This window comes from Lissotriton vulgaris, chromosome 8, assembly GCF_964263255.1.
Source record: "Lissotriton vulgaris chromosome 8, aLisVul1.2, whole genome shotgun sequence".
Classification (NCBI taxonomy): domain Eukaryota; kingdom Metazoa; phylum Chordata; class Amphibia; order Caudata; family Salamandridae; genus Lissotriton; species Lissotriton vulgaris.
This window is the reverse complement of record NC_141696.1, coordinates 56,663,334-56,687,723: the sequence shown is the minus strand read 5'-3', so window position 1 is coordinate 56,687,723 and position 24,390 is coordinate 56,663,334. Positions and strand designations below refer to the sequence as shown.

The 24,390-nt window shown below is 48.3% G+C and overlaps 1 protein-coding gene across 1 annotated transcript in view; it reads left to right on the top strand.

The window, feature by feature from the left end:
* The window catches only part of TIMM10B (translocase of inner mitochondrial membrane 10B), a 52,554-nt gene extending 33,437 nt beyond the window's left edge, over positions 1–19,117 (top strand). The window contains exons 2-3 of the mRNA XM_086933692.1: positions 14,229–14,324; positions 17,960–19,117. Of these exons, the coding sequence (XP_086789818.1) occupies positions 14,229–14,324; positions 17,960–18,217 (354 nt within the window). The 3' untranslated portion in view covers positions 18,218–19,117. The remainder of the gene's footprint in view (positions 1–14,228; positions 14,325–17,959) is intronic.
* Positions 19,118–24,390: the final 5,273 nt, after the last annotated feature.

Genomic DNA, 24,390 nt, shown 5'->3' with positions numbered 1-24,390 from the left:
AGGAAGGACGAGCTGAGGCTCCGCCATAGACAGTTCCCTCTTATCTACAGGGCGTCTGCGGCCACGAAGCATAAGGGGGTGGCCCTTCTCTTCCGAGCTTCCCTCCATTTTCAGCCCCTAGGAGTGAATGTTGACAGGGAGGGCCGCTGGCTAATGGTGAAGGGGATGTTGCACGGCCGCCTCTGTACCTTTGTTGTGGTGTATGCCCCGAATGCGGGTCAGAATGGTTTTCTGCAGGGTTTGCTGGACAAGTTGGGAGACTTTGTGGAGGGACACTTGCTTTTGCTGGGTGATTTTAACATGGTTTGGGACAGGGACTTGGTTACTTCTGGAACGCGCAGGGCGGACACTGGTGTCTTCTCCGCAGAAACCAAACGGCAGTTGGATGAGATGGGGCTGGTGGACAGTTGGCGCTTTGTCCATCCGCAGACTAGGGACTATACTTTTTTCTCTAGCATTCATCGCTCGTACTCCCGCATTGACTACGTCCTGGCTGGCCAGGATCTCCGGGGGGATATACAATTGTCTAATATTTTTCCACTCTCCCTGTCCGATCACAGCCTGGTCGTTCTGGGCTTGCACTGGGCTCCCGGGGGGGACGGTTGGCGTAAGTGGTACTTCCCAGCGGCCCTGGTGAGGGACGACCAGTCCTGTAAGGCCTTGCGCAAAGCTATCGGTGATTTCTTTCACCTCAATCCTCCTTCGGACACCTCGGTGTATATACCATGTGGGACGCGTGTAAGGCCTCATTAAGGGCTGCTTGCCTCGCTCTCACCGCACATCTGAACAAACTGCGGCGCGAGGAAAGGGAGGCTCTTGAATCGGAACTTGCCACTTTAGAACAGGCCCACAAGGCGAACCCCTCCAGGGTGACTTTAAGACCCCTGACGGCGGTGCGCGGCAAATTGAGGGCCCATTATAACAATAGGGCGGAATTCACTCTTCTACGTCTCCGGCGTACTTCCTACTCCCCGGGCAATAAAATTGGGCGCCATCTTGCCCGGCAACTTCGGGACAAGCGCGAACGGGATTACATAGGAGGAGTGCGTGATCACGCGGGCTCTGTTCAACACAGGGACGCGGACAAGGCGGCCATCTTTGGTCGCTTTTATGCAGCGCTTTACTCGAGTGACGCTCTTGACCCGGAGGCTCAATCTACATTCCTGGAGGGGCTCCCTCTCCCAAAAGTCTCCAGGGCGTGGAATGACCTACTGTCCTCCCCCATCACTCGAGAGGAAGTCCTGGACGCCATCAAGGCCCTGAAGTTGCACAAGGCCCCTGGGCCTGACGGCTACACAGCCCTTTTCTACAAGACGTTCGCCTCTGACATTTGTGATTACTTAGTCTCCCTCTTCAATGCAATGGCGACTGATGGTAGGACCACGGATTCCATGGCCGAAGCGCTGATTACTATAATCCCCAAGCCAGGGAAGGACCCTACTTCCTGTACGTCTTACCGCCCGATAGCGCTCCTCAATCTGGACGCTAAATTGTACTCCTCCATCTTGGCGGGCAGACTTCAGGATCTCCTGCCTGCCTTGATTCATCCCGACCAATCTGGGTTTATCAAGGGTCGGCAGACTCATGATAATCTGCGCCGCGTGGTACACCTCATTGAAAAGGCGGAACGATTCCACATTCCAGCGGTGCTGGTAGGGCTTGATGCGGAGAAGGCCTTCGACCGCGTGGACTGGGGGATCTTACATCAAACTTTGTTGGCCTTCGAGTTCTCGCCCCACTTCATTCGCATGATTGAGGCGAATTACCGTAGCCCTACTTCTCGTGTGTTAGTCAATGGCCACAGATCCGGGAGTTTTTGCCATTCCCGGGGGACGCGCCAGGGATGTCCCCTCTCACCCCTCCTCTTCGCCCTCAGCATAGAACCATTGGCGATGGCGATACGGGAGAATGAGCGCATCCTGGGGCTCCCCTTAACGGGCGAACAGCATAAGATCTCGCTCTTCGCCGACGACGTCCTCTTGTCCATTCGTGACCCAGCGCAGTCGCTACCCCATGTCCACTCAGTACTCTCCGCTTACGAGGCAGTGGCGGGCTTCAAGGTTAACTTTGATAAGTCCTATATCTTGAATCTGACCTTGTCCCCGGGGGAGGTGCATCAGACCCGGATGCTTACTTCGCTTGCTTGGGCGTCCTCGTCCTTGCTTTACCTGGGGGTGCGCCTGACTCCCACCATAGGTGCCCTGTTCCAGGCCAACTTCCCCCCGATGTTGGCATCGATCCGGGCTGAACTGGAGCGGTGGAAGCCTAAATTCATTTCCTGGCTCGGCAGGATCAATGCACTTAAGATGGTTCTTCTTCCCAGGCTTTTGTACCTCTTTCAGGCTCTGCCTATCCCGGTAGGGATGGACTACTTTCACCGACTGAAGACCATGATGTTGAGGTATGTCTGGCAGGGTGGCCGTGCGCGACTTCCCTTTACGGTCCTACGGCGTCCTCGCTTGGAGGGGGGGTGGGTTTCCCGGACATGCAATTGTATTACAAGGCTGCCCAATTAAGGGTTCTGGTGGAGTGGTCCCAACAACTTTCGGAGAAGCACTGGCTCCACATGGATCGGAGTGTCGCGGGCCGCTCTGTCTGGGATCTGGCCTGGAAGCCTAAGGCGGACCGGCCCAGAAACGCATATATTAGCACTCCCACGAGCACGGTATTGAAGGTCTGGGATACGGTGAGTGGCGACGACCGCTGGACCACATTCCCGTCCCCATTCACTCCGATTCATTTTAACCCGGCCTTCCCCCCAGCTTTGACGGAGGGTCCCTTTGAAGCTTGGAGGAAGGGTGGCTGTAGGGCCCTCACCCACCTTTTCCATGGCACCGAACCCCTCACTTTTAACAACTGTATGAGGGACTACGGAGTTCTGCCAACAGAGCGATTCAGGCATCTCCAGCTCCTGCACTGGGCGACGTCGCCCTCCGTGGTCGATGCCGCCACCAGGCCCCTGACGACATTTGAATCCTTCCTCCTGCGCACCTCCACCATGAAAGGAACGATCTCTTTCCTATATAAGTTGTTACTAGATACTACTGTGTCTCCGAGACCGCGATATCAGGACCATTGGGAATCTACATTAGGAAGGGATATCTCGGATTCTGAATGGCGAGGCCTGTGGCGGGACGTAACAGCGCACAACCACTCCAATGACCTTAGGGAGGCCCATATGAAACTCCTCTTTGATTGGTACCTCTATCCTTCTAAATTGCGCCGCATATTCCCGACGGCTTCCGATAGGTGCTGGCGAGGCTGTGGGATGCTGGGAGACTTTAGCCATATATGGTGGGAATGCCCCTCCATTAAGCCGTTTTAGGCCGAGATTCTCTCCCACATAAAAGATATTTTGGGTTATCCTCTCCCTGATTCCATGGCTTTCGTACTACTAGGCCTTAGGGACCCACTGCTCGAACACCAGACTAGAGCGGATAAGCGTATCATGTGGCTGTGTCTCGGTGCGGCTAAGATGACTTTGGCGGCTGCCTGGAAGACCCAATCTGCTCCTGCCGTATCCTTGTGGCATTCCCGATTGTGGCGATTGTTGAGCATGGAACGTCTCTCTGACATTTTCTTGGGTAATTTCAAGAACTTCATGCATAATTGGGGCCCCCTTGTGAGATTTCTGTCCCGAGGCCTCCCTTCAGCAGTGTGTCCATCTGCACTGCGGACCCTTCATCTTTTCCAGATTTGATTGCGAGAGTGACTGAGATGGATAGCGTGCTTGATGTCGCCACCACTGGGGGGGGGGGTGAATGTTGGGGAGGGATAAGGGAGGGGGGTAGTTGGGGAAGTTACTTCTTGTTTTCGTCTTTGCGACTGCCTTTGCTTTTGGGGATGGACGATAGCATTATGATTGGGGCTGGGACTGGCCCCCTTGCACAGGGACACTGCCTCTACTGTTGGACCTCTGGCATACGTTGGACGCTATGCTGGGCTGGCCTTCCTGCCCGCGCCTCTGTTGCCTTGCCGACCCCTGGCGTTAGAGTGTGGACCTTGGAGTTCTGCTACCCCTTCCTTTGCAGACTTTTTCCTCCCCACTCATTGCTCCCCCTGTGTGGGGATTTGTAGCGACCTGTCGCTTGTTCTCCTTTCTCTTTCTTCTTTGGCCCTCTTGCTCTATGCCCGTCCCCTTTTCCGTTTCACTTGCAAACTACAAAATAAAAATTTTACAAAAAAAAGGTCAGTCATTCAGATTTCAAGCGAGAAGAGCTAACATTGATTAATATTATCTGGAATGGAATGAATGGCATTGATTGCCCAGGCCCTCTTTGGTCACATACCATATTCTTTCGAACATCAGTCCACTTGGTTTACCTCATAACTACTTTCAGGATCCCATGACCTAGGGGGACAGCAATATCATGTTCCCTATTCACATTGGTCATTAAAACGTTTGCAGGTTAGTGGCCGCTATTAGGGACTGTCACGTCATGAACCTCAACATCCTCTCGAAGTGGTCAGTCACATTCTGCTGTAAAATTGACAAAGGGTGGGCAGGGGTAGGAGAGTGTGTGTGCCACACACTGGGGTACGGATGCGTAAACATGTCCTTGTACCTTGACTTGGCTTCTCTGACGAAGGGCCGATACCTTCCTGATAGATGAGTGTCTGCCAGAAGGGTCCCACACTGGAAGGAAAAGACTGGTTGCATGAAAAAAACAGAGAACAAATCTGGTCTGCAAATAACAAAACAAGCATTTGCAATGCAATCGGTCTCGCATTAGGAAAGTTTGAGCTATTGGTATTGTAAATGGCATATTTTTTATTTATGTGTTGGTTTTGAAAGTAGCAAAATTAATAGCTTTGACATTTACAATGCCAATAGTTATACCTTTCGCAAATGTGACACCTATAGCATTTGTAATGCAATATGTGTTGTATTTACGTGACTTAGATGTATTGATATTACAAATAACCATGGCTTTTAATTTTTTTAAATAATTAATACTTAAATAAAAGTTATTGTAATTTATAATGGCAATAGCTTAAACTTTTGTAAATAACTTTTGTGAAGTTTGTTTAGTGTATTTTATTGTGACGAAAATCCAAGAACAGAAGTGAAATATTAACATCTTTTTGTGACATTTGTAATAAAGCTTGAAACATGGAGAGAACATATTTGAACCTGTTGTAGTTGATTGGTTGCACAGTTTGATGCTGTGGTGGCGCTGAGTGATGTTGTGGTGGCGACGAGTGATGTTGTGGTGGCGACGAGTGATGCTGTGGTGGCGACGAGTGATGCTGTGGAGTTGAGTGATGCTGTGGAGTTGAGTGATGCTGTGGAGTTGAGTGATGCTGTGGAGTTGAGTGATGCTGTGGAGTTGAGTGATGCTGTGGAGTTGAGTGATGCTGTGGAGTTGAGTGATGCTGTGGAGTTGAGTGATGCTGTGGAGTTGAGTGATGCTGTGGAGTTGAGTGATGCTGTGGAGTTGAGTGATGCTGTGGAGTTGAGTGATGCTGTGGAGTTGAGTGATGCTGTGGAGTTGAGTGATGCTGTGGAGTTGAGTGATGCTGTGGAGTTGAGTGATGCTGTGGAGTTGAGTGATGCTGTGGAGTTGAGTGATGCTGTGGAGTTGAGTGATGCTGTGGAGTTGAGTGATGCTGTGGAGTTGAGTGATGCTGTGGAGTTGAGTGATGCTGTGGAGTTGAGTGATGCTGTGGTAGTGCATAGTGATGTTGTGATGCCCCTGAGTGATGGTGTGGTGTTGCTGAGTGATGCTGTGGTGATGCAAGATAGAGTGAGTGCGATAGATAGATAGATAGATAGATAGATAGATAGATAGATAGAGTGAGGGCGATAGATAGATAGATAGATGGAGTGAGGCCGATAGATGGATAGATAGAGTGAGGCCGATAGATAGATGGATAGATAGAGTGAGGCCGATAGATAGATGGATAGATAGAGTGAGGCCGATAGATAGATGGATAGATAGAGTGAGGGCGATAGATAGATGGATAGATAGAGTGAGTGAGGGCGATAGATGGATAGATAGAGTGAGGGCGATAGATGGATAGATAGAGTGAGGGCGATAGATGGATAGATAGAGTGAGGGCGATAGATGGATAGATAGAGTGAGGGCGATAGATGGATAGATAGAGTGAGGGCGATAGATAGAGTAGAGTGCGTGTGGGGGGGTTGTGTGTGTGTGGGGGGGTTGTGTGGTTGTGGGTTTGTGTGTGTGTGTGTGGGGGGGGGGTGTGGGGGGGGTTGTGTGTGTGGGGGGGGTTTGTGTGTATGGAGGGGGTTGTGTGTGTGTGGGGGGGTTGGGTTTGTCTGGGGAGGCTGTGTGTGTGGGGAGGCTGTGTGTGTGGGGAGGCTGTGTGTGGAGGGAGGCTGTGTGTGGGGGGGTTGTGTGTGTGGGGGGGTTGTGTGTGTGGGGAGGGTTGTGTGTGTGGGGAGGGTTGTGTGTGTGGGGAGGGTTGTGTGTATGGGGGGTTGTGTGTATGGGGGGTTGTGTGTATGGGGAGTTGTGTGTATGGGGGTTGTGTGTGTGGGGAGGGGGTTGTGTGTATGGGGGGTTGTGTGTTTGTGGGGGGTTGTGTGTGTGTTTGTGGGGGGTTGTGTGTGTGTTGGGGGGTTGTGTGTGTGTGGGGGGGGTTTGTGTGTGTGGGGAGGGGGTTGTGTGTATGGGGGGGGGGTTGTGTGTTTGTGGGGGGTTGTTTGTGTGTGGGGGGTTGTGTGTGTGTGTTGGGGGTTGTGTGTGTGTGTTGGGGGTTGTGTGTGTGTGTTGGGGGGTTGTGAGTGTGTTGGGGGTTGTGAGTGTGTGTGTTGGGGGTTGTGTGTGTGTTGGGGGTTGCGTTTGTGGGGGAGTTGTGTGTGTTTGGGGAGGTTGTGTGTGTGTGTCGGGGGTTGTGTGTGTGTGTGTGTGTCAGGGGTTGTGTGTGTGTCGGGAGTTGTGTGTTTCGGGGTGTGTGTGGGGGGTGTTGTGTGTGTGTCGAGGGTTGTGTGTGTGTGCCGGGGGTTGTGTGTGGGTGTGTCAGGGGTTGTGTGTGTGGGGGGGTTGTGTGTGTGGGGGGGTTGTGTGTGTGGGGGGGTTGTGTGTGTGGGGGGGTTGTGTGTGTGGGGGGTTGTGTGTGTGGGGGGGTTGTGTGTGTGGGGGGGTTGTGTGTGTTGGGGGGGTTTGTGTGTGTTGGGGGGGTTATGTGTGTGTGTTGGGGGTTGTGTGTGTGTGTTGGGGGTTGTGTGTGTGTGTTGGGGGTTGTGTGTGTGTGTTGGGGGTTGTGTGTGTTGGGGTTGTGTGTGTGGGGAGGTTGTGTGTGTGTGTGGGGGGGGTTGTGTGTGTGTGTGTGTGGGGGGGGGTTGTGTGTGTGTGGGGGGGGTTGTGTGTGTGTGGGGGGGTTGTGTGTGTGAGGGGGTTGTGTGTGGGGGGTTGTGTGTGTGCCGGGGGGGTTGTGTGTGTGTCGGGGGGGTTGTGTGTGTGTCGGGGGGGTTGTGTGTGTGTCGGGGGTTGTGTGTGTCGGGGGTTTGTGTGTGTGTCGGGGGGTTGTGTGTGTCGGGGGTTGTGTGTATTTTGGGGTGTGTGTGTCGGGGGTTGTGTGTGAGGGGGTTGTTTGTGCGTGGGGGGTTGTGGGGGTTGTGTGTGTGGAGGGGTTGTGTGTGTGTGGTTGTTTGTGGGGGGCTGTGTGTGGGGTGTGGGGCTGTGTGTGTGGGGGGGCTGTGTGTGGAGTGTGGGGCTGTGTGTGGAGTGCGGGTGTGTGTGTGCGGGTGTGTGTGTGGGGGTGTGTGTGTGGGGGGGTTGTGTGGTGTGGGGTTGTGTGTGTGGGTGGTTGTGGCTGTGTGTGTGGAGTTGTGTGGTTGTGTGTGTGGGGGGGTTGTGTGTGTGGGGATGTTTGTGTGACATTAATACTAAAAGCATCTCAAAATAAAGGAACACAAAGATCGAGTTTGTGGAAAGCGAAAGTACATTGTAAGTCAAACAGCACAGCAAAGCATTAACACAACAGTGTTCTTTGATGTTCATTGAATGAGAACATCAAAGGGGAGCTGCAAAAGTGATTGCCGGCGAAAGTGATCTCGGGCGCTGAATGAGGCTGACAAATGGTGCGCGCGTCCGGAGCACATGCACTCTGCCCGATCCGCCTGCAGACTTGGAGCATTTTTGAAAGTCCCTTACTATACTCTCGCTGAACAACGCATGCGCGTTGGTTCAGCGAGCCCTAAAAAGACAGAGGAACAACTGACGATGTCCAGAGAACTGTAGATGGCTCCTTGGGCAAAGAAGGCACCATACAGCATGGTAGGAAAGCACAGCACTAAAAAGCTACTCCAAAAACAAAACTAGGGGTGATGAAACTGCCAAAAAATACGCAACTATGTTGCAAGCAGTCAGACGACATCCTACACCGCCCTAAATATGAGAAATTTGGAAGTAGAATGGCAAAGGTGACTGCCTGGCATCTTTGATTAAACTTATGAAAGGACAAAAAAAGCAATTGTCATCAAGGATTGGTCTCTCTCCAGAATCTACTAACAGCTTCATGAAGGCAAGCGGTCCTTAGCACAGCTCTGCAAAGGCCACTATACTACTAGCCAATCTTACAGTACGTCCTGGGGTCCGCCCACACTGAGGAAGGAAACTGTCACACTCCTGCACAGTGTGCAAGCAACCACCAAGAAACCCGCCACCCTCCAGACTAGTTATGGGGTGGTATTTGAAGCAGATACACGCCAGCAGGCCGGTGGCGAGAGCTGCGCCTGCGCACTGGTAGCATCGCGAGGCGGGCACAACAATGCCTGTCTGTTTCTTGCCACTGAAAATTAATTTGTCCAGCAACACATTATTTTAAACGAATTTACCAATAAACGCAATTAAAAATTTTATTACTACAGTGCTAAGGTGTGATTACCATAGTAGAACATAACTAACTTGAGGAGACACTCGGATTCCTAGTCTCACTTTGTAGAAGAAACAACTGGGATCATACAATAAACTGCACATGGAAAACCCAGCATGGCACAAACCATTTATGCAGCTCCACTTATTGCAATATGCTGTTTATTACCTTTGTTGACTGAGCGGAGTGGTATTGCTTTCTCAGCTAAATGATAACAAAGAGAATATAATACTCTGCCATCTACAAATAAATTACATGTGTAGAACAAGCATTTTCAGCAAAGCATATATTGGGAAACTTGAGAAATATTCAGTAGCTTAGACTATTTAAGTTTTTGAGAGACATAATACAAATATTAAGAAGGTTGGTAGTGTGGTTTTGAATGCTATTAACTGCTCTGCTGTCATACTTTTTTGATGTATTATAGTTTCTATGGTTTGTCCAACTTAATAAATCATTTAAAAAAGCTTACGATTCCTTATGAGACTAACACAAAGCGGCAGCTTGTTCCAGACATTTGGTAGTGGAACAACGAATAAGCAGCCTCGATATTGAATCTGCTTAAAGCGTTGACTTTGAAGTGGAGCCTGTAAGCTAGAACACGAATACTAGCTGGGGTGGTGGCAACAAAAAGCTCTGTGTATGCAGTACACAGCGGCTGGTCCACCCAGGGCAGTTGGAGAGTAGGAGGGGCACCAGGCTCGCTACATGGATTTGACAGATAGCCACCCCCTCCATGGCTATCGAATAGTAGAGATATGGTGGCACTGCATGTAACATATAGTGAAACCTCTTCTTCAGCGCTGTCTGAGAGGGCATATAACAGGATTACTGCAGGCAGTGTACAGTCGTTGGCCATCTCTCCATGCTTGTGTGACAGTCAGTGTAGATAATCACTGCATGTACTGTGCAGTTACAGACCCCCTCTCCAAAGACTGTTTGACAATTGGGGGGAGCACAGTATGCAACAATTTCCACCTCGGCAACAATCCCGACTCCACCACTCTCCTTGACAACCTCGCCAACCTCGGACTGAAGCAGCACGTCAACACGCCACCCACAGAGCGGGTCACACCCTCGATCCTATCTTCGCAGGAGGAACTAACATCCGCTACAGCTACACCACCAAGCCCCACCTGGACCGACCACTACTGTGTCCAATTCACTTTCAACACCAGCACCGCACCCAAACCTGCCCCGCGCCCACCACGACGGAACTGATGCAAAGTCACGAGGAACACCTCAGCACCACTCTCCTCTAATCCTCTAACCCCCACCCCCCGCTCCCCCCCCCCCATTACCACAAACACCTACTCCGCAGCCAGAGAATTTCACCGATGGATCTCCAGCTGCGCTGATAAACTCGCACTCCTCCGCCCCCTGCCAAACAACGCCTTCTAAAAGCCGCCTGGTTCACTACAGAAATTCAAGAAGCCAGACGCTCCTCAGACGCCTAGAAAAAACCTGGCGGAACCTGAAAACCACGGACCAACCACAAGAGCGTCCTGAAAGAATAGCACCAACGCATAAGAGACACCAAATGGACCTTCATAATAGACAAAATTTAGACCAACGTGACCAATGCCAAGGAACTGTTCAACGTCATACAGCGGTTTGCCAAACCCACCTGCAAAGCCACGGAGGTCACACCCTCCCAGGAACTCTGCGACAAGCTCAGCTCCTACTTCCATATGAAGATCAAGGCCCTCTACAACAACTTCAACGAACCATCGACAAACACCGCCCCCCTACCAACCACTGCCGATAAGCCGACCATCAAGTCTGGGGATCCCGCTACTGTCCAACTCATTTCCGCGACCATGAAGAAAACCCACTCAGGAGCCCCTACGGACCCCTGCCCACCGCACATATTCCTATGGGCAGCCACAGTCATCGCACCTGAACTAGGAAGAACCGTCAACGCTTACCTCCGATCAGGCATCCGCCTGGGTGACTGGAAACGGGCAGAGGTAAAACCCCTCAAGAAACCTACGGCCGACCCTACGGACCAGAAAAACTACTGGCCCATCTCTCTCCTCCCCTTCGCGGCCAAAGTCACTGAGAGAATTGTAAACACCCAGATGACCGCCTTCATAGAAGAGAACTGGACGCCTCCCAACCTGGATTCCGCAGCAACGACAGCACAGAAACCGCCCTACTCGCAGCCACCAACGACATCGCAAGCTACTGGATCAAGGACACACTGCGGCCCTCATCCTTCTAGACCTCACGAAGCTTTCGACAGTCTCACATTGCACGCTCGCAGCCAGCCTACACGACACGGAAATACACGGAGCCTCCCATGACTGGATCCAATCCTTCCTCTCCGACATAACCCAGAGGATCCGACTTCCTCCCTTCCTCTCCAAACCAACTGAGATCAGCTGCGGAGTACCCCAGGGATCATTACTCAGCCCCACGCTCTTCCAGGTCTACATGACCCCCCTCGCTACCATCGTCAGACAGCATGGGCTAAACCTCATATCCTACGCCGACGACAGCTCAAGCTCTCACTCACGAAGAATCCGGAAGACGCCAGACTCTGCTTTCAGGAAAGAATGACGAACGTGGCAGCCTGGATGAAGGACAGCTGCCTGAAGCATAACTCAGAGAAAACTGAGGTCCTCATCTTCGGGCCCTGCACCCCCGCCTGGGACACCTGGTGGCCACCCGCCCTCGGGAGCCCACCCACCCCTGGAGACCATGCTCGGAACCTCTGCATTATCATGGACTCCTCCCTCTCCAAGAACTGCCAGATCAACGTTTTCAACTGCCTTTGCATCCTCCGTAAGACTTCCAAATGGATCCCCCCCGACTGCAGAAAGACTGTCACCCACGCACCCATCACCAGCAGACTGGATTCTGGCAATGCCCTCTACGCCGGAGTCAACAACACTCTTATACACAAACTCCAAACCATCCAGAACGCTGCAGCCAGACTCATCCTCGGGACACCGCGCCACAAGACCCAACACCTACGTGGCCTCCACTGGCTCCCGTCGAAAAGCGGCTCCCCTTCAAAATGTTCACCCACAAATCCCTCAACATCGGACCCAAATACCTCAATGAGAGACCATCCTTCCACGTACCCAAGTGGAACCTCCGCTCCGCCAATCACGCTCTTACAGAGGTCCCCCGCATCCGCAGAAACAGATCATGCGGGGGAGCTTTCTCCTACATTGCAGCGAAAACCTGGAACGAGCTCCCTGTGAACATCAGACGCTCCCCGCCTCTGCACACGTTCAGGGAGAACCGCAAGATCTGGCTCCTTGCCTGACCCGGAATGGAAAACTAGAACATATGCGGTTGGGGGAGGAAAGGGTTCGACAGGGCAGTTATATTTTATTTATAATGTATATATGTTTCTTATTTTCTTTTTGTCATTTTCAAATACTACTCAATAAAATGTGTTTACAAAATATATAAAAGTGTCTGACTTGCAGTGCTGCTTCAAAGACGCAGGCAGTGGTCACTGTGAGGCATACTGCCTACTTTGCAATGGAGAACAAGCAATGGCATAGCCAATAGGTCTCGCCTTTGGGACCTTATAAGTGTTTAGCCATGCAGCACATTTTCCTGGGTGTTGTGCAGCCAGGAATTGAAGAGCTATACAACTGCTACACACTAGTTCAAGTAGTCTGATTTAGAAATATATAGAAGACAGTTTCATGCCACTGGTACATTGTACAGGGTATGTGTGGTAACAGCTGCTTTGTAATGGCCGTTTCCCCTCCAGTATGCAGGAGCTTTGCCAATTTTATATGGTTCCCAGCTAGCTCTGTGTCTCGAAGGCGGCAGTTATTTAGTCCTGGATTTTCTTTGAATAACCTTGTTCATTCTGGGAGTTGCGGACGGTTCCAGTTCACTTATGTTGATTGAATCGAACCAAGAGGTCACAAACAATAGTGTGTAAATGAAAAACGTTTGTGTTTCCGCTTTTGTACTGTTTGAAAGGCGCGCCAAAAACTACTGTGCTTGTGAAATTGCTGCTCTGAAATCTATTTTTGAAATAAAATGAATGCTCATAAAAGTTAATCCTACCTTACTGCCAAGAGTGTATTTTTTTTAATAAATCACCGTAACCAAACAATTTTCAAATTGTATTGTTTTTGCATTTATATAGCGCTTACTACATCTGTAGAGCATTGGGGGATGCTCGGACACTGCAGAGGTCTGCTTGCAGTCTCATTTTTGCCTTCTCGAGGGATTTGGTTCTCAGAGATGAGGGGTAGATATGGTAGCGGTGTGGGAGTGGGACGGGTGGGGAGGGGCGGAGGGCTGAAGTACGGGGAGGGTTGCCCTGGCCCTCGAGCTCCGCCTGCCCGAAGGGAAGCTCCCGCCACTGGAGAGTACTCAAGAGGCTGATTCAGCAGGGAAGGAGAGAGAGCTGTGCCAGAGAAGAAGCTCATGAGACTGCTTCAGCCGAGAGAACAGACAGCCAGGCCAGAAAGCGAGCGGAGAATAGAGAGAGCTCAAGAGGCCGCGTAAACTGTATAGTTGAAGACTAATTCAAGTGGGACAGCTGAGACAGAGTGAAAGCTCAAGAGACAGTTTAACCTGAGAAAATAAAAAGAGGTGAGAGAGCTTGTGAGACTGCTTCATCAGGTGGGCCAAGCAGTTGCATGCGAGAGTCCAGGTCAGTACCTCTGCTGAGAGCAGAGGCAACTGGCCAGAGAAAGAGAGAGAGAGGACAGGAAACCTCTCCAACAATAAGCATATAGATAAGTGAAAGACCGAGTTCAAGTGACTTTCATTATTGAAAGACACACGCAAAGGCCAATCCAATGTGTGGGTGGAGTCAGACCCACACGGAGAAGTTTAGAGTGTTCACAAGAAGCCTTCCATAGAGCAGCGCATGGGCGCTGTGCTAGGCTCAACCTAAAAATGAGAATGCCCCTCACTCTGACCCATAAATCTTACTGTACCAATGAAATGTTAATTTGCCACAAAGTGGCAAGACTCCAAATGTCATGACTGAGAGATACAATTCCCAATGGCTGTGAACTGGTAATATCTAAAATGTAAATGAAAACGAATGGCCCTCTCTGCGCTTAATGTTTGTTGATCATATAATCCCTGGCAGAGACGGCTGAAGCTTCCTTTAGGCAGACCTGTAAAGGTCTTTGGTGAATATTGAATCTGCTAGGTTAGCGGGAAACTAGTGTAAAGGAAACTATTGATGGGTGGGTGCTGTGGTATTCGATTTGATCTAAAGCGCTAAACGTCTGCGTGTGCACCAGAACACTTTGCTGCTAGTTGAGGGTATCCAATGAACATATAAATGATAATTTGCATCCAATATGTAGTTGCCTGCTGTTCATTAAATCAAAGTTCTGTCTTGTGTACAGTGCTTCCTTTTACCTCTCATTCATTTTCTGTTCCAGCTGCGAGACTTCCTATTGGTCTACAACAGAATGACAGAAAGTTGCTTCAGCAAATGTGTCAGCAACATGAACTACCGGACCGTTACCATGGATGAGGTATGGCGCAGCGGTGCCCGCAGGGGTGTCCCAGCATTACTGTATTATGAGATGAGGCATGGAGTTGACAGGTCATAGGGACCCTTCTACCCTTTCACAACTCGTCTGCAGGGAAGACACCAATCTTAAATATGGAAAGCCCCACAGACACCCTTCATTGGTCAGCCCACAATCTCCGAGACCAGTCTGTAAAGAAAAGCAGCAGGCATAGCCATGGCCTTCCTAGCCCCCCCAGCTTGAATCCAAGGAGAACCGCGAACTAGTCGATGTACTGCTGACAGCAGCCGTTAAAACAATCCTGGGGTACTGGAAAAACACTACAAAGCCACTTTCAAACGCTGGTTCAACTGTTTAACATTCCTACGGGGGGCAGACAACATCACTGCCAACCACCAGGCGGCGAACTACACAGCCAGAGGAGACATGTGGGAAGCCCTTGACGCCCATCTGAGGCAGTAAGAAACCCCCCCCCTCTTCTTTCTCTCTCCTTTTCTTCTCTCTCGTGCTCCACTGTAAGCCAAACAGTACACATTTGTCGAAAATGCCAAGAATTGAGACAACTGTTGGTTTCTTTTTTGTATATGTCAAAATTTATTTTCAATAAAAAAAATTGAAATAAAAAAAAAGACAAGTAATTTGCAGTAGTGCATTATATAAAAACCCCTGTAATATAACTGTGACATGTTACAGTTACCGGGCTTACACCTTTTTATTGGCTTGAGTGTTTTGTTACGCAACAGTGTCTTTTTATGATTACTTGGTAGGTTAAGATATAAAAAAACATTGGATCAACCAGGCATAAAACCCTGTTATTGTCAGAGCCGAGGTGTCCGTCAGAATGATAGCATGGTCAGTCCGCAGCATTGGGGAATTTTCTGTAACCCTGTGGATGACTGATAGGCCCTGGTCCCTCAAAATGTCCTGTAAAATGGTTGACCTTGTGGGAGGCTGGGCAGAGGCTTATGGTTTCCAGTGCTTTTTATTGCGGGAGCCTTGTGGTATAACCCTTTGGCTACCTGCCAAGTTAGTTTAGTAACACAAGAAGTGATGTGCAGTAAGGTTTTTGTGAAATATGAATACAATATCAGAGTGACTCTTATTTCAGATTCTAGTTTTCCATTGTTTCAATAAAATTCCATCCATTTTCTCCATTTAGGTATGACTTATTCTGTGTAAGACTCTTCTTTGCAGTGTCAGTTATATCTAATCTCCCAGGATTGACTTGTCCCACAGTTCCAATTCAATGTGTCCAGAGTTCTCTTCAGGTTAATTCAAGGCTAGTCTCTGTTGGAATTTTGAACCTCCTTCAGTTTAAGTGTTTTTTTATTCCGTTTTTCTTTTCCTTCCTGTACCTTAAACACCTCGTAATTTAGATTTTTTTTCCAGTGCCAGCTTCCAGTTAATTTTGTCTTCTTCTTTCTGATTGAGAAAAGAGTGAGTCATCAGCCCATCAAATAAGGGCTCCTCTTATATGAGCCTTAATAATGGGATGAAGAGGGATGTTGTTCTTTATCCCCTCTCTGTTGGTAATTTAATGAGATGTCTTCCTCCATCTTTGAACGCCCGATTTGTTCTGGAATGGTGAAGAAGAGGATTAAGTACTCCACTTTTAAAACCCAGTCCCTCCCTTTTTCTCATGAAGATGTCAACAAGCAGCCCGAACTGCTGAACGGAATTACATCAAATTTGGCAGAAAGGTGGATGTTGGTCCTGAACCTGCGCTTTTGTGAGTTGGTGTAAATCTTTTCAGTAGTTTTTCAGATATCTAACTTAAAAGAAATATAGATATCTAGGGACAGGAGTCCTTATGGTAGACTCGTGGATCCTTCCAAAATTTGATTGGCTGCCAACATTTCAACCAGGAAGTGGTGGCTGCCATCTTGGGACCCAGCTTGAAGCCAAGTCCCAGTAAAAAGTATAAAAGAATTAGGGGCATTGTAGGTGGTGGTGGAGAGGGGGGGGGCGGGGGTCGCTTAGGGACCCCACCTGGGTAAAAAGGTTTTTTTTAAAAAAAATGTATTGTGCCGCAGACTTGAGGGTAAATCTGCGGCAAAATTAAAATAAATTGCGCAGCCTCCCGCACTTCGTTTACTATAGGCCCCTGAGTGGGTCAGGTCCCGGGGGCATTATAAAAATATAGGAGGGGGTGCACGGGACTCCCCTCCTCGAGCTATTCTAAACCCAGGGAACCCGCCACCTCCCTGGGGCAGTCATTTAATTATATGTGGGGGAGACTCGTGGCTCCGCTGCTGCCCCGTGGCTCCGCTGCTGCCCCAGGAACCAACACCTCCCCGGGGCTACCACCTCCCCGGGTGCCAAATTAAAATAATGCGGGGGCTATATGGCCTCCCCTGCAGCCCCGGTCATGGACACCTCGCCATGGCAGATCTTTTCAAATTAATACAGGGGATGCGTGGCCCCCGCAAGCATGTGGACTACCAGCTCCCTGGGGCTAAAGTTAACAAAGGGCCCCCTCTCCTATTAAAAACATTTTTTTTTGAGAAAAAGAGGAAATGGCCATGCCCCGTGGGATGGTGTTCCCAGGGAGAAATCAGCCCTGAAGGGGGCTGCACGGCCCCCTCCATCCTTCTTCGTCTTTTTTTTAATTAAACAATGGGGACAGGCCCCGGGGGATGGGGTCCCGGGCTGAAAATGGCCCAGAAGGGGGGCCACTTGGCCCCCCTCCTTTAAAATAAATAAAAGTCAAAAAGAAAAAGCTGTGGGATGAGGTCCCGGGATGCAAAAAATGGCCAAGGGTAGGGGAGCCACCCAGCCCCCTCCCATAAAATGTAAAAAAAATAAAATAGAAGAAAGAAAAAAATGCCGGCAAGTCACAGGACGCCACGCCCCCTTCACCAGCACTCTGCAAATGCGCCTCCTGGCGCAGTGGTGGTTGGGGGCCGTAGTCCCCTTAGATGCTGAGGGTCCTTGGGGGTCCTGGAACCCCTTCTGTTACCTCCAGTAAGTCCCAGACAGCGGGCTTGCTGAGAGGACTTGAAGGCCATGCCCCCTTTTCCCACCACATTGCAAACTCTGCTTCTGGTGCGCTTCTGGTTGAGAACTAAAGTGGGCACTAGAAGCACACAGTAGTGCCTGCGATTTCTTTGCACTTTATGTTCTCTTCTTGGATTATTGCTATGTTTCGTGGAGCACCATTCCTTCTGAGAGGCCTTACAAGTCAATGATCTGCATCCAGTACACTGCAGATCTCCAGGGTGTTCTTGTTGGGTAGCTGAGAGCTTGTTGGCCAATCAGATTTTGGATTGAGGATTCATACTGCTCTTAAGTGTCAATTCTGATCACAAAGGTTTGATGTTTGGGTAGGAACTGTAATTGCTGGCCTGGTCCCTGAGGCTTGGTTACCAGTTGAGTCGTTTGCGGAATTGTAGAACTTGTTCAGCTGTTACTAAAGATAATTCTACTCAAAATGTACAGTGTATGCCCATGATATTGACATCATCAACTTTCTTGTGTTTTATCAACTTTCTTGTATTCAAATCTGAAAATTGTGCGAAGAGTAGAGATGTCCTAATATGTCTTTCCTGAGAATACATGTAATTAAGTTGTCTCTGGGTTGGAATGAACCAACATTTTAGGCTATGCTCAGAAGTTACATTCTTTCTTTTTGTCTGCAGGAGAGATGCTTGGACAGTTGTGCTTCAAAGCTGATCCGTTCCAACCACCGGCTAATGAGTGCCTATGTGGGGTTGATGCCTGGAATTGTGCAACGCAGAATCAGTGACCAGGAGGCCAAGCTTGCTGAACTGAACCAGAGTTCAAGCTCAGAATCGACTCCTGGAGTGGTATCCGGGGATGGCACAGACGTAGAAAGCATTCCCAGTGGAGAGAGCCTGCAGGCCATACCGAGCAGCGCAGCAGACGGCAGCAGCTAGTCTTGGGTTCTTGAGTTGCTGGAGCTAGCTCAAGATTGTTCTAGGTTAATGAACATTGAGATGAGGGTCTGTAATAGTAACAGATACCTGTTCCTCACATCGTGCAATCTCAAAGTGGCGGATGAACATTTACTGTTACATCTGCAACAGATAGCATGAACATCTTGCATTTGCTCAGGGCCTATTGAAAAAATGGAAATGCAAGAACTAACTGCCACCTTCTCTGCACGCCTGGCAGCTATGAGCCAGGGAAAGAAGTAATGCTCAAGAGCTGAAGGTGCCAACATACTGCTTGTATCCATGGGGGGTGAGGAGTCAAACAAAAAGATAATCACAGTAATAAAACAGAGGAGAGGAAACTGGAGAGAGGGGTTTGAAGACCGTCACTGAGCATTGGCAGCTAATGGTCTACTGATAGACTTTCCGAAAGGCTGAAGTGGCCCCAGCAGTGGTGTTTATTGAATTACAGGGATATTGCTCCATGCACTGACGGAGTTGGCGTTGGCTTCTCCCATCTATTCAAGGGACAGTGCCTCTCTACCTGTTCTAATGTTGGCTAGCGACCACTCGCTTTGCCTGTCGCTTGTGGCTTCCAGCTTCTTCTGTGACTATCTTAGCGTGTGCTTTTCTGTGTTCGACAGAGCCTGTTTGATCTTTCTATAGCAGGACCCATTTATCATCCTGGACAGCTTAATCTCCTCCTTTTGGGATGCACTGGTGATCAACAGATGCCAGAAGATGTTGACCTCCGAGCCATATAAAGTTCATGTTCTTCTGCATTATCCCCCAGTGTCATTGCCTTAGCTTTGAAAAGGAGAATTCAGTCCATATGCCCATTCCACATGATTCCAAATATGCATTTTAATTTAATTGTGTTGCCATAAAGTGGTTTGGATACAACTTCTGTTTGTATTTATTTTCTACCCTTTGCCATTACAATGCTTGTACTTTCTCTACATTTAAAGAATGGAGCGTTAAGTGTGGGTGTCTGCTTCTACTGGAAACCACAGGAGTACATTTCCTCACTCGCGCTTGTAGTAGTGATTCTGACAACTGGTGTTTGGTACACTGTCCGTGCAAGCAGAAGCAATAGGGGCTGAAGTGGGAGTGGTTACATGACTGTGGAGCGGGTTGGAAAGAAGCATGCATCTGTTGCATAGTGTGAGCAACTTGTTTCATCAGCAGGGCAATGGGGAAGGTAGAGTGATGGGGCAGGAGGAGTGATGCTCTGACGACTACTGCCCTTGTTGCATGTAGTCAACCCTCCACAATACTGACTTGCCTTCTTGGGACACTCCCGGCACATGCGCCAACATTGTCCCATCCTTTCATTCATTTTATCTTAGTTATAGAGCCCTTAGCGCTGTACAGAAACTAATCAATCAAGCATCATTTGACATTCAAAAAAATACCAGCACAACCTCTCTGACAAACCCTCTTTATACTGGGGAGACCACAGATTGCCTGCCTGTGGAGCATTCACTTGCCATCCCTCATTGTTAGTGGCCCATCTGCATTATTTCTTCCTGGATCTGCTATGCAAGGTAAGACCGGTGGGGATAATCTGCAAGGCCCGTCCGCATGTGCAGGGAGCGAGCTCCCTGTGCGTATGGGCCACAGGTGACTGCCAAGCCTTGCAGTTTGCTGAATGTTCTTCCGCAACACCACAGGAAACACTTTTGGTAAAACAATCCCTGCTGCCATGGGGGAGATCTGTAAATCTGCTGGGAGTTCAGAGGCAGGGCAGCTGGTCTCCTGTCAAGGACTTGATGGGTAACTGTGTTTTTAAGTTTAAACTTGTTTATTAGCAGAATCGGCATACAATGTAATCTATCACAAGCATGGTTCTAAACAACACACTGTTCTAAACAACAAACTTCACAAGCCACAGCTAAGAATTCTAATAAACACACGCTGGTGACTGCTATAGCTTCTGAATATGCGTGTCCCTCATGATGCAACAAAACTACCACCACAGTGGCTCAAAAGAAACTTGGCAGAGAAGTTACCCAAAATATGCAACCGCAAAACCCAATTCCTGTCACCCCCTCATACCAGATACATTTCTTCAGGCCCGCAAGCCCTGCAGGGTAAGGAAGCACTTCGCTCTCAACTCCTGCTAGAATCCCTACGGACACAACGTCCATGAACCACCCTTTCATCATGTCTTCATGTGAAAATAGGAATTCCCCCCCTATGCTCTATTAATGTGCGCTGAATATCCAACTGAGCTGTGACACCCTTTCAGTGCCAATTCTTGATTTTATACTTGGTGGCTCCTTTTCCTAGCTATTGTGGTTGAATTCAGGTCCAGAAAAAACAGTAGGTGACTCTCCCACTATCACAGTACTTCTTGATTTGCTTCCAGGTGTTTCTTTTCGGAGAGAGAGTCTATAGGTGCATAGCAGAACCTTGCACACCCTTTCCTCCCTCAAGCCCAAGAGCCCACACAGCACCTCTCCTTTCTCTGGGGGATGACCCTGCGGAACCCCCATCAGAATCTAAAATAATCGGTGTGTGCCCTTCCTCACATTGATGATCATCCCTTATATGTCCTCCATTTTAACCAGGATACCACTGTCTACATTGAGAAGGATTCCAACTCTGCAGTCGCAGTGAAGCGATCCTGCAGTTCTGCACAAACGACCACACCTCTTCTACTACTTCCTCAATCCTCATCACTACCAGTTTTAGTTCAATGCCGGTAACTGCTTGCTCAGTCTTACCAGATCTTTCATGTAAACTGGTCCTCATTCCTCTTATGAACCTAAAAAAAGCTCTTTCCACTAATGACTACTCACTCTCTTCTGAAGCATCTGGCAGGCGCTTCTTTTGGTTGATTGGTAGATTTCGCTGTATGTGGAGAAAAGACGTCTTCTCTCCTTTTCTACTTCCTGCTTGAAAAGTGGCCTTTAGATCCACCGGTTCAGCTCATCCCAATCGTGCTCCACCGAAATTTCCAACCTGGTCTCCAGGTACCACAGTTAGCTTAACTCTCTGCGAAGATATCCAGGGAGCCAAAGCTGATGTCTTTGGTACTGGGCCCCACCTGCCTTAGGGATTATAAGCAACTCCTCTATCTGTTGGAACCCCAGGCACCGATTAAACTGGGATCACTGCGGCAGCCCTGTTTTCTGCCTGTCAGTCAATAACCTTTATTCGGATATTTCGTTATCCATAAAAGTACACACATAATTACATACACATAATTACGTACACGGTCAAGATAAAAATCACATTAAAATATAGTAGCATTGCTGTATTTTCCTTATTAAGAACTGTGACAGCAAAAAGTGCAAGGGGTCATTCTTCTCCGGATCCTCAAATTCATATCTTTTTCTTTGACATTTTCAAATAAATGTAAATATACAGGGATCATCCTTAAAATTACAGCAATATATACACAGAACACATGATTTAGCAGCATTATTTAAGTTGCAGGTTTTTTTCCTAGTTGATAGGCCATCTAAATAAAGTGCAGATGCAATCTCAACCAAAAATCATTACAAATCGACCGTTTTACTGCGGCTCAGTATTTGCAAGTAAAAATGCAGGGGAAAAAGTGCGACTGCCAGGTGCTGATATATAGAACATCTCTGAGTACCGTTCAAAACATGTTGGCCAGATAGGCATTAGTTCTCAGATTATTAAGATTCATATATTTACAGATAGCAGCATGGGTTAAAGTGCAACTGTGCAAAGTGGCTATCTCCAAGTGTGTATGGATCACGTTAGTCCAGGTAAGTAGGTATTAATTCATAGAGGAACGAGATCTGATAGCCATTTTTAAAAAGGTACACACCCGGTATAAAAATCCGTCATCTTTAAGCTGAAGAACGGTCACATTAAAATCCTTTATACCTTTGGTCCTAAAAAATGGTATCAGGAGGTACTTACTATATTTTTGATAAAAGGAGCAGAAGAACAGAAAATGCATTAGTGTTTGTTTTCCTGGGTACTTTATAGATCCTGCTCTTAAACGAAACAGAAGACTACGCTCCCAACATGTAATCTCTTTGAGGAGGTAACCAGCTGGTTTTAACTAGGTGGATTCAATGTCTCCTTCTATTTGGGTATACTGTTTCACAGTTTTTTTGGCCAATTCTACATTATGTCTGGTCTCGCCATAATGCTTGTAAAGAATGTTGCGGATTGTCTTCCCGTTAGTCCCATCTAGTCAGTTTGGACTATCAAATATGTGCTCAAGATTGACTGCTGCCAGGCTCGCCCGTACTTGGGCCAGCCAAGGGATTTTAATACCCTGATCACATTTTAGGCAATCGGCCAGGATTTCACTTGTCAAAGAAGCTTGGGGTTTTTCCAAACCTTAACCCAGAACAACACGGGCGTGCCTTGATGTAGTCCTCCAAATAAGACAGTTTCAGTTCAGTGTGGCTTATAAAAGTAGATGATGAAATTGGTAGTCCCAATAGCCTTCTACAGAATCTGTTCTCCTCAGCCTGTGCATTTTTTAGGTTTGAATACCCCTAGATTTCGGCCCCATACGTCATGATTGGGACACATTGTGTCCTATAGATTTTTAATAAGGACAGTACCACCTCGAATCTTTTAGGCTTGGGGAGGGTCAGTACTGAGTTTTTGGCTTTAATAAACTTAGATCGACCATAGGCCAGGTGAGGGGGCCAAGAACCATTGTCTGAAAATTGTAAGCCCAAGTAGGGGAAAGTGCAAGTGCATAGCAGCGATTCCTGGTCCAAAACGATCCTATTAATGTGGCGTTTTTTTGGGCCACAACACATTAAAAACGATTTTTTTAAATTGGTACAAAGGTCAAGACTATGCATAAAATCCACAAATCCTCAGGGCATTTGGTGTGCGACCCATTAAAACCGCATCATCTGCATAGAGTAGTCCGGGGAGTTTAGTGCCATTTATTATAGGGACGTCGGTAGTTAGGTTAGACAGGACATTGTGAAGTTCATTAATGTATAAAATGAATAAAAGAGGGGCAAGGACGCACCCTTGTCTAACACCTCTACTGACCGTTATGGATCCTGACACTGCTCCATCCATACTAATCCTAACTCTGGCTTTTAAATCTCTATGGAGGTAGGTCAGAAAGTATACCAAGTTATTATTCAGACCATAGTCCAGGATACGTTGCCAGAGCCTTGATCTATTAACAAAATCAAAAGCGGACGAGAGGTCCATAAAAGCCAGGTACAGTGGACTGTGTCGAGCTATGGTATATTTTCCTATTATTAGGTTTAAGTTCAGACACTGCTCCACTGTACCCAGGTGACTCCGGAATCCCAACTGGCATTTATTTAGAATGTTTTCTTCCTCTGCCCATGCCCTGATTTTATTAAATAAAACTCTTCCTAATATTTTAAGGGTGTTGTCGAATAATGAGATGGGCCTATAACAACTAGGATCAGATCTTGATCCTTTTTTAAAAATTGGTATAATTAGAGGTTGACCATGTACTGGGGATATCAATGTAGTCAGATTATTAAAAACATTTAATAGCAGGGGGCCCCAGAATTCCTGTTCTGATTTCATAAGGTCTATGGGTAGGCCGTCCGGGCCTGGGGCTTTGTTGCCTGCGCTCTGGGATATTGCCTCCTCAACCTCCCCTAGAGTTATTGTAATTTTGGTGGGACACATGTTAGACAGGGAGTTATCGCAGTATGATGGAGGAGCATATATCTTAGAAAAGTGAGCGACCCATGCTTCGCTGGAGATGTTACAGTCGAGAGGGGTGGAAGGGTTCCCAAGAGTTCTTAGGGATTTGGTGGCAGACCAAAAGACAATTGTACTTTTAGTATTGGCGGCACAGGCCAGATTATCCCAGTGTTCTTTCAGGATGGCGTCGCGCCTGAGTCTTAACTCCCTTTTGTAGTTGGACCTTAATGCACGAATAAGGGTGGGATCACTGGGGTTTGCCGACAAAGCCAATCTCAGCTCCCTATTAGCGCTGGAACAGATGTTAAACCATTTAGGGTCAGGGTTACGTGTGCCCACTGGTCTGGAGATCAAATTTTTTATGCCTGCGCATAATTCGTTAAATGCGATGATGGCCTCAGGATTAGGGTCTGACAAAAACAGACATGTCTCACATAAAGTGGGGTATGCTTTTACCATCTTCACAAAAATCTCTTTATAGTCTAGCCCTCTCCATTTAACTCTTAGGGTGTCAGTAGAGAGTTGTA